This window comes from Egretta garzetta, unplaced genomic scaffold (assembly GCF_000687185.1).
Source record: "Egretta garzetta isolate BGI_Z169 unplaced genomic scaffold, ASM68718v1 scaffold40, whole genome shotgun sequence".
Classification (NCBI taxonomy): Eukaryota; Metazoa; Chordata; class Aves; order Pelecaniformes; family Ardeidae; genus Egretta; species Egretta garzetta.
In genome coordinates, this window is record NW_009258484.1 from 2,198,113 (window position 1) to 2,219,783 (window position 21,671).

General features: G+C 37.8%; 1 protein-coding gene across 1 annotated transcript in view; it reads right to left on the reverse strand.

Annotated features, from left to right (window-relative positions):
• NBEA (neurobeachin) overlaps positions 1–21,671 on the reverse strand; it is a 513,899-nt gene that overhangs the window by 77,039 nt on the left and 415,189 nt on the right. Inside the window, 3 exon segments of the mRNA XM_035900172.1 lie at positions 1,015–1,155; positions 10,606–10,718; positions 21,280–21,395. Coding sequence (XP_035756065.1) covers positions 1,015–1,155; positions 10,606–10,718; positions 21,280–21,395 — 370 coding nt within the window.

Sequence of the window (21,671 nt, forward strand, 5' to 3'; positions counted from 1 at the left end):
TTTAGCAACATTCAAAAGGAATACAGTGATCACCCCATATAGGAGTGTAATCAACGCTTAGTTTCCCATGGGTTAAGAAGAAGTATATCCTGAATTCACAGACACATGAATTCTTCCCTTCTGAGCAGAAAAGCAGGCCATGTCTAAGGGAAGATGAGACGAGTGAAAACTCAGATCTCTAGTTTTGTGCAGCTCTGCTTTGCTTGGTTGTGTGTGAAACATGCTTGGAATACATCTTATGCGACAGATTTTTACTGGCAGAGTGTAGATCAGCAATTACACGGTGGTGCAATTTTTCATTAATTCGGGTTTCTCTGTGAAACCTTGAGTCTCTCATCAACACTCTTTTTTCTGTAATTCGTTGTCTTAACACACAAACTGAATTCAGATTCATTCTACCTTTAAAGTTTGGCTCCCTTCCCTAGATCTGTTTTTCAGGGTAGGATTTAAGCATGAGGTTTCCAGAACTGAAATAGAAGTTTGAAGTTAGCATCTGTATTTTTAGATTTCTGAAAACTGTAACTTATTAATTCATTGAGAAGCATAGTTCATTAGCATAAAATATTACTCCATACTGCTTTAGTATAAAACTGGTTCTATAATTTCCCTCTCAATCTGACACAGTCTAATGTGATTTTTACGCAAGGTTTTTCTTTAATGTTGTATAGATCTGTCCCTAGCTGAAAATAATAAATTAATACATGAGTAGTATCAGCTTTCTGTATTGTCCAGAGACTCTTTTTTAGATGGATTTAGTCTGAGATGGATTTTCTTCATCGTATGTGTCCTTACACCACCACAATTTTGTGTCTAAATATATTCCAGACTGTCTGGGTAGGAAGGAATCACTACAAACGAGTACCCACAGTATATGTCTGAGATTTTAAGGCAGGGAATAACAATGAGATTTTGATAGAAAGGTACTTTTACTAAAAAAATCGAAATAGTGGTAAGTGACAGAAGACATGCTGTAGATAAAGATGTTAATGAAAACCAGAATTGAGAAATACTTACAATACGAACAAGCCAAGCCAATGTAGAAGTAGATGTAGAGTAGTGGGTGTTGTAATGATAAGGTGGAGTCTGATCATCTTCCCATGTCTCATACCGTTCTGCATAGAAGACTGCTCTCTTTGGGTTCAAAGCGCCAATAGGCTACAAAGGGATAAGAGGTCAAATACATTATTAGCTGATGGGCGGCATGTCTGATGTGTCATAGGTTTATGCTGCATTAAGATTGACTACATAGGAGACGCTGCAACCAAACTCATTCCATGCTGTAATCTTAGAATTTCTTTTCAAAGGCTTTGCGTACTAAAAGTCTTATGACTTTCCTTATTTTAATTGACAAATATAAGTGATCCACATCTGCAAACTTTCAAGACCTTCTTGAAGTATGAGTTGTTTCCCAATTAATTCAGTAACATTGTTCTGGAAATAGACTTCTAAAACTGCATTTTAAATGCATTGAGGCCAAACTAATATTTCTGTTGCTGTCATTCACCATAATCACACAGCTAATGAAAACCGACTTTTGCTCACACAGGATACATTGTAATGCACAGTTCATGATGAAAAGATTTCACATGGAACTGCTGATGGTGTCTGGTGATCCTAAGCAGGAATACTTAAAAACCATGCGCAGTCCTGCAGGACTGGATCTACTTTCTGACTTCTGAACAAAGCCAGGTTTTACTCAGCAAAACAAACAAGATACGTAATTAAAACAATAGAATTTGGAAATTATTCACAAATTCAAACTCCATTGTGAGCATACCTAACAGACAACCCATACAAATCAGGTAAAAACCAAAAGAAATGTAAGACAACAGTAGGAACTGTTGGTTTTGAAGTGTCTACATGGTTTTCTATTATTTTTTTTAACTCACTTTATCTCATCTTTTTTTTGCAAAATGTATTTGTTATTGTGTGATACAAAAGTCACTGGCATAAAGAAAATACAACAGAAAGTAGATAAAATGTTGAAATATATAGGTGATCTTAAATCTGTTTTTCCAGATAAGATAGTAGTAGCGTATTTTCTACCTACGTGCAAAGAATCTTCAGATTTTAGCTTTTGTATTAAAATTAACCAAACACACAGAGTTTAATACATAGGGGAGAGCCAACTTCCACACCAAATAATTGTATAAAGTTTTTATCATTTTAAATGATTACTTAATTTGTATTAATCAAAAATTAAGGGTTACAACTGATATTATTAAAGGAATTATACTTGAAACCGAACATACTCAAGGACTTGGACTCTTTTAAAAATGTTAACAGGTATTCTTACATTTCATTCCACAGAACAATTTTGCTACTGAGTTAAAATCCAAAGTCATTTGAAGTGGAAATACTAGTACAAGGTCAAATCAGTGTGTTTCACTACACTACCTATGTAACTGAACAATTTTAAAGCTACTAGTATTTTATTCCTCCAGTGCTCCTATGTTTTTTGAGATGGCTGTTAAAAAGGCTGACACAGAACATGCTGGTTTCCAATTTTACATATTAGAGCTTGTTTTTAAATAGCTGTGTTTGATGAACACTTACATTTTAAAACATTATGATTTCAGTATTTTTCACATTCTGGATGCTTAACACTTTGCTGTGTCATGGAGATGTTAATAGCTTTCTCATACGTGTAAAATGTATGAGTAATCCCTAAGGGTCAGTGTTATCTGATGCAGATTGCACTCCAAGACCTCACAAAACATTCTTGAAAGAGAAGTATAAGCTATTCCCTAATGCTTTCCAGGCTTGTTTCCCGACTACTGGAAAAATAAGAAATAAATATTTGCATTTTTGTTATACTCAGTTTCGTTACACATCCTGCCACTCTCAGGAAACACACTGGCATTCTTATAGCCTGTAAGTTGCCGATATATAAAAATGGCTGTTCAACCACTTTCTTAGAAGAGTAACTTATCTGAAGACATTCTTTTCCCATTAGACTGACAAACTGTCCAGATATATGTGCACTTTACTAAATTATATCAAGGCTGTGGGTTGCACTGGGGACTTCATGGGACCTGCTCATATCACACTCATCAAAGCACTGTGCATCCACTTCTCTGGCAGAACAAATTCCAGTCCCCAACTGCACATTTCAAAGGCTAAAGCAGTAATTCACACCCTGGTCTGTTAATGGGAAACGTTCACCCCCTCTGAGAATGAAACACAAAATGGCAGACAAATTGGTGAGACTGTATTTTGTAATGGAAAAACACTCTGAGAATATCTCCTCCGCCCACTGTGAAGGTGCATCTTCCCCGATGCTGCAATGAATCTGAGGCTATGGAAGACAGAGGTGTCATCTGTCACAATATTATTGTACTTATATGTTTGAAGACACAGTAGAGAAGGGATATGGTGGCTATTGCAAGATTGGAAAATCAGAACTCCAGGCCTTTCAAAGCATATTTGAAGCTGATCAGATGTCTTTCATCAAATAAGCTATGTGTTTTCATTCTTCACTGTAAATTGATTACAGTAACAAGAACTGTGAAGCATAACTGATGCTCAATAATAATTACAAGGACTAGCAAAATTTTAACAATGGTTTAACCCATAGCTTTAAATCACGCTTAAAAAAAATTACATATTGTTGTATTTAATGAAAAAAGTACTTCCTCTCAAGAACTTGACAATAATTTTCCAAAGTCACATAAACCACTAATGCAAACACACCATCATGTTTTCTAGGTTCTTCAGGAAGAAGTGTTATTTCAATTTAAAAGATAAAAGATATAAGATTGTAAGATGGTGCATTCACATTTTCATGTAAAAATGCCTGCACAAGTAGCTAAAATAATCTACTTTCAGAAGACGCATGTTCAGTTTATTAAATGATAAACCTAAAAAGCTGTATTCTGAAGACTACCTTCATTCTCATCAGCATTCTTTTCGGAGTCAGAATCCATTTGTCTTTCAATTACTTTAGGATTCATTTGAAGAAAAATGCTGAAATGCACAAAACATCTGCTGAAAAAAAAAAGACTCTTTAAGTGAAATATCATAAGAGTCATCTCTCTTCTTGCATGGTATGGAAGTTTTCAGTGAAAATCTCTGGGAAGAATCTTTTCTGGGAATTACCCTTCCTTGCCCCAGAGAGAAGGAAAGAGAGAAATGAGATAGAGTTTGTCTTCAGCTAGAAAGTCTTGCCTCAACTTCTCGGGACAGATCCTGGCTTGGATGCACTAGTGATCTGGATGGTAGCCTGGGATTTGGGAGATACAGGCTCATTTCCGTCATTCCACAAAGATTTCTAGTGTTCCCAGGTAAACTGCTTAGGTATGACTATTGCTTGCAATACAAAGGTGTGCTAGAAATCCCCGAGCTAGCTCTAGAGGGTTGCTGGCGTGCAAACCCAGCACCATTTATGCAGAGACCACAACTGGAATCTCAGAAGTAGTGCAGCTGTGTCAGTGCAGGGCTGCACAAGGAGGAGAGCTGGGAGCTGCACCATACTCATACAACTCTGCAGCTTCTGGTTCAGTGTTACAGCAGTTATCCCTGGCCTGTGGCAAAGAAATACAAGGAACAACTGACCCCCCTTTTCTCTTTTTCTGCGCAAAATGGAGTGAACCACTATGTGAACCACTTCTCTGCATGTTAACAGAAAGGACTTAAATATCCCCTGGTGCAGGAAACCATACAAATTGAAAATACTAACAGGAAGCACTCAAATCTCTCATTTTTCTGTTGTGTAATTTAAAAACTTGCTGATTAACCACAAATAGATCAGCTTGTGTGTACCAAATGACCAGGCATTTTCTGAAAGTGAAAACTTCCGTAAACAAACTAGCATGGAGTAAATTCAAAGAGGTCTGTTCCGGGCTTCCTTAGTGGTTTTTTAATGCCCATGTGGCAAAATGCTGTTACCCAAAGAAATGGTAACAGTTCATCCTTCAGTAAAGACATGCATTTGCTGTAAAGACTTTAAATCTCAGTGGTACAAACTGGCAGCTAACCCAGTTTTACTCTGATGAGGCATGTGCCCTGCTACATGAAAAGTTCTACAGTAATGGTAGTCTCTCACATTTCTTGTGAAACGGGTAGGGTGTATGGAGTTCTGGTCGCTTTACCATAGCGTTACAGTGCCATTCTCAGTCCAGAAAGTCAACTACTATGGGTTTAATCTGATATCATGGCTATAAAATGGAGATAAATTTTATTTATGGATCTATTGCTGTATCTTCACGTAGGGAAGAAAATAATTTTATTTCCATTTCATTCTACTGCTGTGCAAACTAGTTAAATGACTTGCATGAGCAATACAGAGGCAAAGTTCAATCTTTGTACTATGTCTCAGTCTAGTATCTTAACCATAAGACTAGTTCAGAAACTGAATTTGAGTCAAACAAATTGTTCTGAACACTAAATGAAAAGTTCTTTCTCTAATGTTTCATAAAATGCTTTTTCCAAACACACCATTTGTCTTTTTATTTAGAAAAAAAACCTCTGTAAGGACTCGTATCAAATAGTATTAACTTTTCATAAAATGGTTTTATAAGATATTCTTTACTCCAGCCAAGTAGAACAGCTCACTGCATGACAATGCCTATTCAGCCACTTCACTGCTGATGTACTAAAAGCTGCTGTGTGGGTTTATTTTATGCTTCTTTTTCCATTTAAAAATAAAGTAACCATTTACTTTAACATTAAAACCACACTGCTATTCATGTCATTCTTTTTTTATCTGGCTAATCTCTTTAGACATCTGGCCTTTGAACCAGTGTATTGTCAATACATCTAGTGTTTATATCCACTGGACATGTTATGTTAGCTCATGTAATATTCACTGTTTTGCCAGCTATCTTCATAGAACTACATTCTCTCATGAGAGCAGAACTGAACGTAGCATCCTATTTATCCAGCCACTGAAATATTCTGCTTATCTTGACTCTAATTCATGCAGCAGCTACCTTATCTGTTTATCTCTCTTTTTTTTTTTTTTTGTAATGTACTGTGCAGAACTGTAGCTGGGTACAAAAGAAATCTTGAGCGTGGCTTTATTTGCCTCTGGTTGAATACAGACTGAGATTTTCCTGACTGCTTGCTATTTTATTTAAAAAAAACCACCAAAAAACAACCTTTAAGTAGGACATCTTGGGATAGTACTTTAAAGTTTAAAATAAATTCTAATTTTATCCAAACTTGTAAACAGCTTTTCTTCAGCATATCAATATCAACATTATCAAATATAAGAGTTCTGGCAGATTCAAAGTACCAGAGTTTCCCTCAGTAAATAAACTTTTTATTTAAGAGAAGAAAATATTTAGTGTTGTGGCTTAAACCAAATGAGATTCAAACTAATTTTTTCTTCTGATGGCAGAGCTGCGTGTGGTAAAGGGAGAAGTTTAAGTTACAGAAACCGATTTCCTTTTTCCAGTGAGAGTGGCTCTTGGTAAGCTCATAAACTCCATTCCACAGCATACACATTTTTGGAAGTATTAAGTGTGGTTTGCCTTGAAATATTCACACTTCGATGCGTTCATTTGCATTATTACATTTAGAAGCCTTGGGGCTTTATCACTTCCTTTTCTTGAAATGGCACAGTAATAAGGAAAAGTGGTTATGCTTATCACCACCCGTCAGTCAAACACCTTCTATATTAACAAAATATAATTTTTTCCACTCAATGAATGGGCGTGTGATGTCTCATACACATGTCAATATTAGTATTACTTTGTCTGGTGAAGAAATCATTTTATTTAACAGGATGTATGACTGGAAGTAAGTGAGGAGAAATTCCCATTTACACTTTAATGAGCAGGGACAATGCAGCATGTCAAATTCATGCATTCACTGTAATTTAGGAGTAAAAGTCATACAATTTTGCACAAACAAACCATATCACATTTTAAGTATGTTGAAACTCCCCAAAACTCAGCGTACAGTGTGGGCTGCATACATGTTTTCCATACTAATGTTTAATACCATAGGTATTCTTCCAAAGGAAATCTCAATAAGGAAGAAACTAAGCAGATCACCTGGTGGTTTGATAGTGAAAAGATAATCTGTGTATCTATGACAGCCTCTTTCATTAGCTTTTCATCCTGTCAAACAATAAATATAACCTTTAACCTTGTATATGTAATGAATAAAACTTGAGCCTACACTGTCTAATCAAATGAGAGGTCCAATATACCCTACTGCTACGGCACCGTCAGTGCCCACGGGGCCTGGTTTTAAATCTCAAATTATATGTAAAAGGAAAAAAAAAGCCTTGATAGGGGAATTTCCAAACACTTCAAAGAAAAAGGGCAGAGGAATTTTCAGACTAATATCTAAATACGACTGTTCTGAGAGAACAAGCAACATTTGCATGTAATGGTACCACACTAAGGAGCGCTACATAAAACCAGAATAAAATGGAATGGAAGGAAAGGACAAGTTACATGTTCAAGATGGCTTTGCAGAAATGTAAATATTTAAGTTTGAGCTAAATGCAAAGGGCATATGTTTCACTCTGTTACTGACATTGTAAGCAAGCCAAACACATCTAATTTTATTTCCACAAAACATATGAATTGCATTCGTCATATATGTTCATTTAGGAGTTGTGATATCGCAAAGGTGGTGTATCATATTTTATACCAAAAGCCTAGGAATCAAAGGTTAAGCAATTTCAAAAGTATTGTCAATTGTCATAATTGACACTGGAGCTTTGTATGCACTTTGTGCAATAGCATACAAATTAATTGTTTTAAAAGAAGTTGGGTTTAGCACCTACATTTAACTACCAAAACTATTTTAAACCAACAAAACAAAGCATGATAGGTGGTTTCTCTTTTAATTTAATTGCTTTCGTGGGCTTTTACCACATACATAATAGCGTTGGAATTCTAAATAATTTCAAAAGATTGTGTGAGGGGTATTAATTACTAAATATTAAGGATAGGGGCTTTGTGAAACCTAAGAAGGGCAAACTTGCAGGAAGACAGAAGGTCAGGAACTGACAAAGGAGATTTTATCCATCAACAGCTTAGCTGGAGGTTCTGATTTGCCATCAAATCTGCAGGAACATTTCTTCATTGCAGGGCGAAATCTGACAGAAGGAAGTGGCTCCTCATGGAAAGGACACCACGTGTGCCTGCCCCAGAGGTCTGGCTGCGGCTTGATGGCACACCCTGGTTCAATAACGGGAGCAATAAATCATGAACTCCTGCTTTTAAGCACTAGGCTACTCAGGATTCACCTCCCTAGCAGGGAAAGAAGGGGCTTACTTACAGATACGGGACAATATCGAAAATGAAAACAGAATTGCCAAGGAAATATTTCAGATACGTTCTAATTTTGAAGATTTTTACTGATAATGCACAAATTGAAACAGGATGCAAGCAATGCATAAGAGCCAAAGTGTACAAAGTAAGGCATTTCATATTAACTGGCCACTGCCTTTCACAAAGAAATCATTAATCTATTTTTCCTTTTAAAACCATTGTGAAATGAAACGTATCAGGTGTTATTATAATAAACACTGGAAAAATTTGACAATTACACCCCTTTTATCCTGAGGGATCCCACAACACTTTACAGATTGCACATGTGTTTTCTCACACATCCATGAGATAAATGCAGCCCAGATCATGCCAGAAAGGAGAGACCATTCTCCTTAACTAATTCTGTGTAGGCTTTTTTTTAGTGGCCAAAACACTAGCTTTTCCAGAGGAAACCACTGGTAGCTTTTTAATAAGAGAATGCAGTTATCAAATTGGGTAAGGAAAGGTCCTCAGGCAAAATACTGCTATGCACATTGCACGGATTCTTGAAGAAACATAAATAACCAGGGACTTGATTTTACATTTCCTTTCAAGGGAGAGCACTAGTAGGCATGCAGTGATACATAATAAGCTATACAAGCACTAATTCCATAATGAGTCTTTACTAACTCATGAGGAAAACCCATCTATTCAACTATCATGCTACTTCCTGTAGCAATTACATACTTTAAATAGGCTGCCATAAAAATTTGGATTCAACCAAAACTAAGTACCTAACGCAGGACTCATGAGACGCTGTCTAATCTTGTTGCACTTCACCACACGCAGTGCTATTAATACTAGAAAGAAGTGAGTTTGAGAGATTTTGAAAAGTGCAAGCATCTTAATGAAAGGTTTATCGCTATAAACAATTCTAAAACAGAACTAATTTTGCACGTGCTAGGGAACAAGCCAGTGCGAGATGATCACTGGTGTTTATTTAACTCATGTCTGTGGATTTCCTTTTATTGTTCCTGGCACAAATTACAATGGTGTTATAGAATTGAAAAACACATTTGTGAGACATACCTATAATATTGTGAAATGTCAGAAGTTTTACATAACATAAGTAGAGTCTCAACCAATTTCTTTACATTTGAGGCACACTGTGAATGCGGTTTAATTTCTGTTTTATTTACTTATTTATTTATCTAAGAAAAAAGGAAGAGGAAACTTAGGTGTCTCTATCTGCTATTATGCAATCAAGTCCTACTCAAATTATTTTGGAAGTCTCACAAAAGCAGGCTTCCAGGAATGGCTACAATACAGCTGGAATTACTGCAAGCACTCTCCGTTGCTGCCGAGGATGTGTGCTTGTGGGAAGAGGAGGAAAGAAAAGCAGATGTAAAGGCAGAAGCCCCAGAAACTCTCATCCCTGACCAGCAGCAGAAGGGAAAGCAGGGGCTGCAGCACAGGGGTGCAGAACAGGCCGGGGGGTCATTTTCTCTTCTCCAGCCTTATTCCTTAAATCAGTGAGCGATAGCCTCCTGTGGTTTTGAGCCTCACTCAACTTGTATGAGCAACTTCTATCTCCTGGCTGAGGAACTGTGGCAAGGATTCAAGAAAGCTGTCATGCCCAGCCAACAGAAACCTCATGCTGGGGATGTTGCAAGGCTACCCACCTTCACTGGGAAGAAAGTATATACACTTTCCTGGCTGATAAGAACCAGGAAAGATACTTCCCACAGCTCAGTTTCAAACCCTGTTTTTTGTCTTTATTCCAGTTGGCCAAAAGTAGAGCCCCTCTGTAGGCTTCTGCTATGCTCAGTCAGGACACACCTTCTCTCCAGTCTGTTGATCCACTCGGAGTACCAGAGCTGGGTATAGATATAGAAATAAATACTAGGAACTGTATTATTATAAAGCACTAACTGCCCAAGTCCAGTTGGAGGACAAAAAACCACAAATAATGACCAGAAACTCCAGGGTCTAAAATACAAAATACTTTTTTACTGAACAATTATCAAACCAAAAGGAGGTGTTGCTATTATGTTACTCATCTAGTCACTGAAAAGCAAAGTGAAAAATTAGTCCAGGCTTTTAGTTCCAAAGGATCAGCTTTCATAAACTAAAGGATATAATTAGTGAGATCAAATGGTCTGACACATTCATGATCTGTAAGTCAGAAGGTACGGAGAGGTTGCAGGTTTGGAACCAGATCAGTCAGGGACATGGAAGAAGCATAGTGTGGAGATTCAGTATAAAATGACGGCAAAATAAAAAAGTCTATTTCAGACTTTTATGACTTTAAGATAAAGATTATTTTATATAAATATAAAATGAAATCTCTTCCTAAAAGGGCTGGCTGACTGTCTTTAACAGAATTGAAGCATACCTTTGAAAGATCCCTGAAGTTGCCCGGGAGGGTCAGGTCTAACTCTTCAGATTCATAGTTTGTTAAAACCCATGGAAATACAGGGTATTGGTTCAGATCATTGTACGTTCGTCCTAAGAAAGAAAGTGTTTTAAGAATTAGGAAATACTGTTCACTTCTCCAGCTGAAAAACAATCTAGTGGTTCCTTTTGTGGCATCATGTGTTCCCAGTTCCCACCACTTGACAGAATCAGGTATAAATCTTCCAGACAAAAGTAGCCATTTAGATGTACTTATTTTGATTCAGAAGTTAACGCAGAAATCAACATAATGTAAAGAGCACAGGACCTTTCAAAATCAAGTTAAAACCCATCATATGCCAATAAACACACTCTTTATTTCCATGAAGCTATTTTCATAGCATGCATGTTGAAATTTAAAACCATTAGACTATTATTTTCCTAACAACTGTATGCCATATCATTAGCTGACAAAGATTAAATGAGAGTCCAATAGCAAGGGGCTAAATTTGAGGTTTGCAAATCTAGGTCTGTCCTAGATAGACCATATTAATCCATTATTCCCCATGGCTCTTCTTCCTTGAAGAAGTGGTGAAATTTCACTATGATAGTGGAATCAAAGTGGAGGGATTCATGTTTGCTTTAATACTATTTCATAACCACTTTGAAAATTAAAAAACATTTTCTCCCCCCTAAAAGACAGAGCTGACTGCCACTCTCTCCAAACAAAATTAAAGGAACATTGCTCCCATCCCAGCAGCTCAAACATGCAAAAAACATCTTTACATACAGTTTCAAAAGAACGATCTGCAACTGAAGTGAACTGGAAATTATGAATTCATCGCCAAAAAAAGTGTGTTTGGGAAAGGCTGTTATTTCTGTGTCAGCTGGTATTTAGTAATATCTAACATTTCAGTGATAAGACAAATGAAGTTGCTTAGTAAAGAACCATCCACCATATTGATTTACTGAGAACCACACAATATGCAACATGAGTCTTAAAAAACAAAATCAGGTCATAAATACATGTGTGTGTGTATTTATATAATATAATTAGCAGACTGAAATAACCCAGGTTAACAATTCCCAGTCCTGCAGCAGATTTACAGCCCTGTCTCGCTAACTGCTTCCTTCCAGATTCTGGACAGATTCCTGGGGTACAAAGCCCAGCACAGGAAAACACAGGCTTCCTTGTTCTGAGTAGCATTTGCAATTCTCCACAAAAATCAGCTCTGCTTTAATGAAATGTGAAACTTTCACTGCTCTACAAACACCTTGTTTTTTCAATAGAAGTTGATGAACAAGAAGCATGTTTCTATTTTGTACCTAGTTTCAGTGAAAACAGGAAAAGTGCATATTGTTAACAACCGTGTGTCCTCATTTTTACATTTTGAATGCGTACATGCACACAACAATATAAAAGGTTCTATAAAATATGGCCTTTATAAGACTATACCTTTATACAATAAATGGTTTTATCACCATCAGAATCCTCAATTAAGTTAACAGAAGAGTGTGCAAATGCTTCAACAGAAGACATTTGTGCTTATGTAAACAGCAGACTAAAAGAAATTTGAGATTCAGGAAAAGAATGACCGAGATGACTGTAGTCTATTACAAAGCATAAGCAAAAAAGATAATGCTTCAGCATCAAAAGTTTTATGTAAAAGAGTTCACAGTAACAAAGACCTTCAACTGAAAACACTTTATAGAAACATTTGGAATGGTAAGAACATACTTTCATAAAATTTTGGAAGGAAATTTATGGTTATCCAAAATTACTTTTTATTTCAAAATTGAGATTTTCCATACTGATATTTTATTGAATTCTGATATTAATTTAATTTTATTTTCAATATTCAGTCAACAAGATTTTGACATTTTGTACCTACTCCACATGGGAAAATCATAAATATGTGAATAGAGCAAGAAAAAAAGCAATCCCGAGCTTAGCTGCTGTATGTGAGTTCTCCTTTGATGTGTGGTTTTGATAGGTTACATATAGTATGGACACATGAACAAATTATCATGTGGAATTAGCTCCATGTCAGGACACTGCAGTAACTCTTGTGTGCATTTTTTTACTCCACAATGAGAAATAATTTGAAGCAATTTACCTCTCACCTTAGGTAGGATAAATTACAAGTAATGGAGCTTTAGTGATTACGTATATGATAAATTCAACCACAGTCTTGTGAAAAAATAAACAAAATACTTACTTCTCTACTACTTCAATATTTATAAAACACATTTTTATTTATAAAGAGATTAAGAATAGCTATTGATTTGTTTAGTAAAAAAGTTAGTGATTTATTTTTCTGAATTCAGTAATTTTCTGTTTAATATCAACAAATAAAAATTACTGGAGAAGATGAACCATAATTTAAATTACGAAAGGAGACCGAAGCTACACGATGAGATAAGACCACACATCTATGCTTATCTGAATGGAGGACAGTGATCTAGGCCTGTAATGGGATTACAAATCCCTAATTCTAAACATGCATAAATATTAGTGGTTTAACGTTATTAGGAATGCTTTCTTGATCAGTTCTGGCTTCACAATGATTATTTTCGGAGTAAAGTCAGCAGATGAATATATTTAGCCATCTTGTCAATTGTCTGGTGCTTCCAGCAAGAATTATTTGGTTCTTTCTTTAGCTAAATAAATATAAAACACAAACCTGTACTGCTATTGGTAGTCCCTATACCTTTTCAGAAGCTTCAGATTTTTCCCCCAAGTCAGCTTACAGAGATTAATATTAAAGGCTGAATATTAAATATCGCAAGCCTATGACACTAATCTACTTGAACAATAAAACTGAGGCATAGTAAATGAGATCTCAGAAATACTGAATATGTTTCTTCATTAAAAAAAACTTTTTAATTAAACCATCCAATTTAATGTTTTTATGTGGCACTTTAGTTTTGAAGGTAAAGTGAGCTAGAGACAGCTGACAAAGAAATTATAACTGCAATTCCTTGGTGAAAATGTTAATGACAGCAAAATATTGTTTAATTAGATGATTGCAGCATCTGGATTAACACTCTTTAAGAGCGATGTTCCTGTGCTTGTCTGCTTCTTCACACTTTACAGACATTTTGTCATCTCTAGGTCATTAGGAAAGAATTTTTAATGATTTTTCTAGAAGCAAGTAGTTCAAGTTACATCTAATTAGATGACAATAATAAGCCCAACACATGCAGTAGCTAAATATATACATAATTAACCAGTGAGGGCTTGTACATCACAGAGTAAAAAAGTGGAAAATGCTAAACAGGCAAAAAAGAGAGGGAGGGGGAAGAAGTTCGTCTGAATTTGTTACCTGACTGAAGATGTCATTTTTTTCCATGAACCTTTAAAAATAATCCCTTTCCACCACAAGAAATTACTTACAAAAATGATGGATATAATTATTCTCCACTTCTTTTAAAAGCTGTGGCAGGTAGGATTTTAAAAAAAAATTAAAATTCCAATAAATACAAATGCAAACACACATTTAGTATACTGCAATTTGAAAAGAAAAAAACAGCAGAAATCAGTTAACTACCAAGAAATAGATTTGAAAACTAGACTTCTAACTAAAATAGTGGGCACTGCAACCATGTTACAAAATGACTTCTTGTTCCCTCTCCTCTTGATTCAATTTTCTGTGGTAGGATTACTTTTAAGTACTTTTTTCAATAATCTTGTAACTGGGAATACCAAAAATTACTTGTTCCCTATATCACCCAGAGGGTTCAGTTGACATACGTGCTGATCACATGCAATATGGCCTTTTCCTATGTGCCTAAAAAAAGGACAATTAGGATAATCATAGCTGCTTCCAAGCCTTCAAAGCAAAAGGATCCCTGAGGAGGGAATAGGTAGGAGGAGGGGGAAGGTGGCCAGGAAGGCTTATGTCTACAAACCAGGACAAAAACCAGGGGCACGGAGAGTATAACACTGAGACTGATTGATAAGTAGCAGAGTGCAGTGTTTACCTTTGGGAGAAAAACCCAGAGCTGTAAACATGATGAAATATGCTCGAGTCAGAAAAGAGGGCAAGAAAGAGGCGAAGACCTTGGAAACTGAATAGGGAAGCAAGAAAACAGTTGAGTAGAGGGCCAGGGAAACAAGTCGCAATAAGACTTTAGAGACTTTTGAAAATGGAGAGCGATTTTGAATTGAAATTGCAATGAGTCATCAGGCCAGCGCAAGTGATGGTAATCATATATCCTTGGATAGGAAATGATCTAGAAAGAGAGAACAACGACAGCTGAAGTAGACAGTTATTAAGTCATGAGTACAGATCACAACAGAAAGAGTTAAACTAAAAACAAAGCCAGGCAATGTTTCAGAGGTGGTAACAGGGTGATATAAAGATTAAAAAAAAAAAAAAAGTTATAGAAAGATGGATTTTTTTCCAAGGGGACACTTCAGTATTTCAAACATTGATTAAGAACTTGTAGAATAGCCAGGGGCCATGCTTGTCAGGATAGACATATTGGCAAACCAGGGAGAGATTTAAGGAGAGATTCGTATATTTATTTCAGTGGTTCTGTTCTACAGGGACCAACCAGTCTGCGTAATTAGCGGTATTAACAAGCAGGCAAAGGACTTCTTGTGGGAAAGGACTCCTTGTGGGCAAGGACTCAGTTGCATGTCACAACCGAAAGAAACGAGTTGGTGTCAGAAGCCTCACTTCTGAATGTCTCACTTCCAAGGCTGCTGTTTCTTGAATAATTTCAGAAAAGGATCACAAGAAAACCTGAGTGATTTCTTACTGTTTTGTAAAGCGCTAGATGGTAATGAAGCACCATTGTAAGAAGAAAGGAAGCTACAAAGAATTGGCAAAAAGTGTACTAAACCACTTTGTTAGTGGACCTCCATTTATTTGGAAGAGAAGAAAAAAACAACGAAGGACCTATGTATTACTTACCAGCAGATAATCCACATTTCTTCGGTGCCAAACCTCTATGACTCATAAGTGACTAAGCTACAGCTCAGATATGCTGAATAAGCCAGTAGGAGCAAAATGGCAACACAAATAAAAAATTTTGATGTACCTATTTCCCAATGGCTAAAAACAATATTATTGTTAGTAAAGAAGATGCTGCTTAAACAGTTACAGTCTAAAACCAGGCCATCACTGCCTACACAAACAATTACTGGCAATGAAGTTGTATCTTTTAAGGAAATATTTCTTATGGCATCTCATTGCAAAAGAGTATAATTAAAAATGCATTTGGAAATAGGATTTCCAAAGAAGGAAGGAAAGAAAATACATGTCTTGTCTTTACTTGGCAAAGGAGGTCATGAATATATTCAATCTCTATCTTTGTGTACAAAATAGAAAATCCTGTATTTTCTTCTGACTGCCATGGGTCCTGTCTACAGTGCATGTAAGAATTTGCTGCTGTTTAACACTGATGTATCTGGGCAGTTATCAGTTCAGTGTTATCAAAACAAGGGCAAAATCTAGTAGAGGTACTTAGCTTCCAGTACTGTATTTCTGGTAGAGAGATTAATTTTTTTCGTGCTTCATCAGCAAACACCTATTTGTTGTAAAGGAAATATTTGGAAGAAATACCTTTCAACAGAAGATTTACAGAAATATAGGCACAGCTGTAAAAGCAGTGGTGTTATTCAGGCTGCCTCATAGCTCTTGACCTGACAGTTTCCCAGATCTCAGGCCCTGGCAATACAGTGCCATGCAATGCTGGAGCCAGGAAACAGCTTGGGGATGTGAGAACTCCTAGACTTTCTAACATACATTTATGTTTTGAAGCTTTCCCCACTGCCATTGACTTGGAGCTCATGTGCACTCCATTGTCGGTGGGTTTCTGGCTTGCCAGGAACTTTATGATGAGGTTCTTTGCAATACCCCCAAGTTCTTCATGAGTTTTTGGAAGTCAGCTTCCTGGCTGAAGCGCAGACTTTATTAGACCTACAAAACCAGGTTGATCTTCCAAAAAAGAACTTCGGGGGATTTTTGCTTCTGTCAAAAAGTTGGAAAACTTTCAGATTTGTTCCAAACTGGAATAAAAATTTTATTGTCATGTAGAATTGCCTGTTGGGTTTCAGTCGGTTTTAATTCTCTTATGTTGTTTTTAGAAAAGGTTTTGTGTGTGTGTGTGTCGTTGGCAGGGAGTTCAGCTATTGAGGGTAAATTTTTTTCTAATTTTCAAAAAAAACATCATGAGTTTCTATGAGAGTGCATCAGTGAGTGCAGATGTTATAATAACATTAGCAACTGAAATCTCTTTATCTATGTTCATAGAGACTGTGAACCTTCAAATTTTTCAAAAAAATGAAGAAGCGGAAATAGAAAGCACATAATACAGCAATGCAAGCATGCTTTCTTACAAGCTCTTTGCATTGAAGGCCATTCTAACATGCAATAGTCATAGCTGATGTCAGCAGGACTCTTTATTTCAGTAATCCTTCTGGAACACTATCAGATGTCTGGAGCACAAGCCTGATGAAGAGAGGCTGAGAGAACTGGGACTGTTTAGCCTGGAGAAGAGGAGGCAGAGGTGAGACCTTATCACCCTCTACAACTACCTGAAGGGAGGCTGTAGCAAGGTGGGTGTTGGTCTCTTCTCCCAAGTAACGGGCAATAGGACGAGGGGAAATGGCCTCAAGTTGCGCCAGGGCAGGGTTAGGTTAGACATTAGGAAAAATTTTTTCACAGAAAGGGTTGTCAAGCATTGGAATGGGCTGCCCAGGAAGTGGTCGAGTTCTCATCCCTGGAGGTATTCAAAAGACAGGTAGACGAGGTGCTTAGGGCCATGGGTTAGTGGTGGGATGGCATGGTTAGGTTAATGGTTGGACTTGATGATCTTAAAGGTCTTTTCCAACCCAAAGGATTCTATGTGACAGCACTCTTGCTGATTGGGAAAGCACCCAAGAATCTCAGCTGCTTTTAGACATCCAACAAAAATCTTTTATGAGATCATACACTGATGATCATGTCCCAACCTGATGACTGTTACCCTTCTTGGAAAATGAAAATAGAACATACAATATATAGATTGGGAAGGACCCATTAGCAAAATCCAAGCAATGAAGATGGATCTGAAATAAAAATCAGAGTAAGGGATATTCTTTGTGACAAGGAAAAGGTCTTCAAATGTTACTCAACATCTTGCTCACATCTTAGCAGAAGAGTATGCATGGGTATTAATTTTTATTTAACCAATACTTGTCACTTCTAAAACTTAAAAATCATCATATTGGCTCTCCAGAAAACATATATTTGTTGGTCTGGAAATATGGTCTTTACCTAAATTTAAGTTTGAATTTGATCACGCGCTGCTGAAAGACTTCATAAAATGTTAAGTAACACTGTGAAAGTTGGCAAGTAAGCTTATGCAATTAACAATGAGATTACATTAATAAATGAGATTCACCAGTAAGACATTGATACCAAAAAATCTGCCAGAAATTCAGTGCTTTGAGTGAGGGAGAGCCACTACTAAAGTACTGACCAAGCTGCTGTAAGCTTTTCCAAATACTATACAAGCTGATAGACACAAAAAAAATAGTCAGTAATCCTCCAAATCTTGGGCATAGCAGGTGGTACTTGGAATGCAAATGCCAGGCCATCCTGTGGTAAGGCAGGTGAATGATGCTAGATGACATTAAGAGAAACTTGCCTCATGTGACCACACAGGTGTTCGTCTACAAAGCCTGCCTAGCAGTTATTAGTATCAAAAAACATTTTTCTTGAGACCTCTGAGATACTCTGAAGGAAATCTCTTCAGGCTGAAGCTTGTTTACTGATTGATACTTTAGTGTTAAGTGTCACTGCAATTCCTAATTGACTTCAGACATAATGATGTCTTCCAGGTTTGAAAGCTTTGGTGATGTACCTAAAAATAAATGACCTTGGAGTTTTAAACTGATTAAAGATGAAAAGTAATTTATCAAAAATTGGCTCAGCTCTTGTCTACTCTCATTTAAAGAGTTGAGACACACTGCTTACAGAAGAAATGAATACATAAAAAGGAAATTACAAGTGAAGGACAGTTCTGTCGATAACATATTGGACAAGGACTGAGGGGACCTAGGCTAACTTCCCAGCTCTCCAGTAAACCTTCCAAGTTTGGATGAGGCAGTCAGGGAGCCTGCAAGGCTCTGCCTGCATTTCCTCATCACCAGAAGAGCAGCGGATGTGCAAGAGACGCAGAGCAGCTGGAGGCAGGCCAGTGTCCAGAAGCAGGATAAAAAAAAGGTGTTATGCCAGAGGTAATAAACACTCAGCAGGGCTCCTTCCTTCGGCAGAGATATGCGGGACTGTAGCTATAATGCTCGGGAACCAACCTGGCCAGCCTGCATTGGACTGCACCATATGGACTTTCCAGCCAAGGCCTCCAGTAGCTTCAGGAACTCTGCTTTGTGCTCCACTGCACAAGGTAAACATGCCCTCAGATCTCCAGCTGTTCAGCAGTAGCACTTCTGTATCACACTGGGATAATTTCATGACACGTTTATTAACATCCATAAGACTCAATACGTGGAAGATGACTACCATATAAGCACAGAGGCAAAAGCCTAAAGGTTCAAAACAAGTGAGTTTGACAGCTCCCGAATTCTGCCATTGCCCTACTGGGAAGAACGCAGTGACTGTCCTCAGACCGGTCAGTGTAATGGGTGCTACCCTCGGGTTTCACACTTACATTTGTCTTGTGTCTGGCCTGAGGATAACCTTAGGCATAGAAGTCAGGACCAAGTAAAGATAAGAGTTGTAGCACTGGAGTACAAAGTGATGCCTGGTGGAATTTAATTTGGCTTTCAAATTAAAGCTCACTGGGGGGAAATATCTGAGGAAGGCTCTCCGCAGACAGGTTCATAAGCAGCATGTGTTCTACAGGCAGGAATTGTAGTCCTGGATGTCTTTGTATATGGTGTAGAAAACCGCTGCTTTTTGCATTTAAAATTACCACAGGACTTAACACATAGAAAAGGGAAAGGTGAAAGGAATTACACCATTGTGAATGTTTAATGAGCAACTGACGTCATCTACCTGGACTTGTGCAAAGCATTTGACACTGTCTCGCATGATATCCTTGTCTCTAAACTGGGGAGACATGGGGTTGACAGATGGATCACTTGGTGGATGAGGAATTGGCTGGATGGTTGCACTCCAAGAGTTGCAGTCAATGGCTCGATGTCCAAGTGGAGACCAGTGACAAGTGGCATTCCTCAGCGGTCGGTATTGGGATCAGCACTGTTTAACATCTTTGTCAGCAACATGGACAGTGGGATTGAGTGAACCCTCAGCAAATTTGCCGATGACACCAAGCTTGTGTGGTGCCGTTGACAGGGATGCCATCCAGAGGGACCCTGACAAGCTTGAGAGGTGGGACCATGTGAACCTCAACAAGGCCAAGTGCAAGGTCCTGCACATGGGTCAGGGCAATCCCAAGCACAAATACAGGCTGGGTGGAGACTGGATTGAGAGCAGCCCTGAGGAGAAGGACTTGGGGGTACTGGTGGATAAAAACCTGGACATGAGCTGGTTGTGCACACACAGCCCAGCAAGCCAACCATATCCTGGGCTGCATCAAAAGAAGCACGTCCAGCAGGTCAAGGGAGGTGATTCTGCCCCTCTATGCTGCTCTCATGAGACCCCACCTGGAGTACTGCATTCAGCTCTGGGCTCCCCAGCATAAGAAGGATATGGACATGTTGGAGCAAATCCAGAGGAGGGCCACAAAAATGGTCAGAGGCTGCAACACCTCTCCTATGAAGAAAGGCTGAGAGTTGGGGTTGTTTAGCCTGCAGAAGAAAGGGCTCCAGGGAGACCTTATAGCAGCCTTCCAGTACCTGAAGGGGGGCCTACAAGAAAGCTGGAGAGGGACTTTTTACAAAGGCATGTAGTGACAGGACAAGTGGTAGTTTTTTTAAACTGACAGAGGGTAGATTTAGATTAGATACAAGGAAGATGGTGGTGAGGCACTGGAACAGGTTGCCCAGAGAAGCTGTGAATGCCCCATCTCTGGAAGTGTTCAAGGCCAGGTTGGATGGGGCTTCGAGAAACCTGGTCTAGTGGAAGGTGTCCCTGCCCATGGCAGGGGGGTGGAACTAGAGGATCTTTAAGGTCCCTTCCAACCCAAACCATTCTGTGATTCTGTAATTCTTTGATTGCATGAATTGCCAGAAAAGCCCTTCTTTTGCCAGTAACACATGAATGTCTATGGCAGTTATTTCTCATTTTAAATACCTAATCCAATATTATATTTCAGCTCAAAGAACTAAACGAGAAAAGATGCTGTAATCTAATCATACCACAATCCAGGTGACATCTGTACTAGGCAGAATACTGTTGTTATTCTGCTGTCTAGTTGCTGTTGCTGAGAATGATGAAGTAGCGAAATTACATTTTCCCATTATTATTTCCAGACACTCTCTGGCAATGGTTTGTTGACTCTAATAAAGCTTCAGACAAAGCTGTCAGCAGAGGAAATGGCAGAAGGGAAGCAAGGAACAGCCTGCACAACAATACATGAATCTAAAGTCTCAGTGATAGGTTGTGCATTTTCTGATAAAATTTAATGTGTGTGTTTCAGAATCTATCATGAAGCTGCAGTTGAATTCTAGAGGGATGAAGGTATTCTATCAAATCACAGCGCTTAAGACTTTGACAAACATAAACATATTATGAAGTATTAGAGTCAGAAGCCTTACCTGCTATAGTGTTGAGGAACATCAAGTATTCAAAGTTAGATATCTCCCGTCTCTGCCAGCGCTGAGTCATGTTGGAGGATTTATAAAGCTGTCGGGGAGTGGCCAGAGAGATTCTCCTAGGAAATATATTTAAAGAATGATTTTTTTAAGAGCCTCATTAAATGTTAAGATGTAGGGCAACATTATTAGTGTGATTAATTTCAGATTCTCTCAGAGGCTTTTTTATTTTGTTTAATGAAGTCAAGAAGACACTATTACCCTTATTTGAGGAATGACTAAAATTAAGAGCTGTATTTTATTTTAGCAGTACTACAGCATTGTAATAATTCAGAATAATATATTTTATGTTTTATTTTATTCTGAATTTGGTTAAAAGACTCAACGTAAATGAA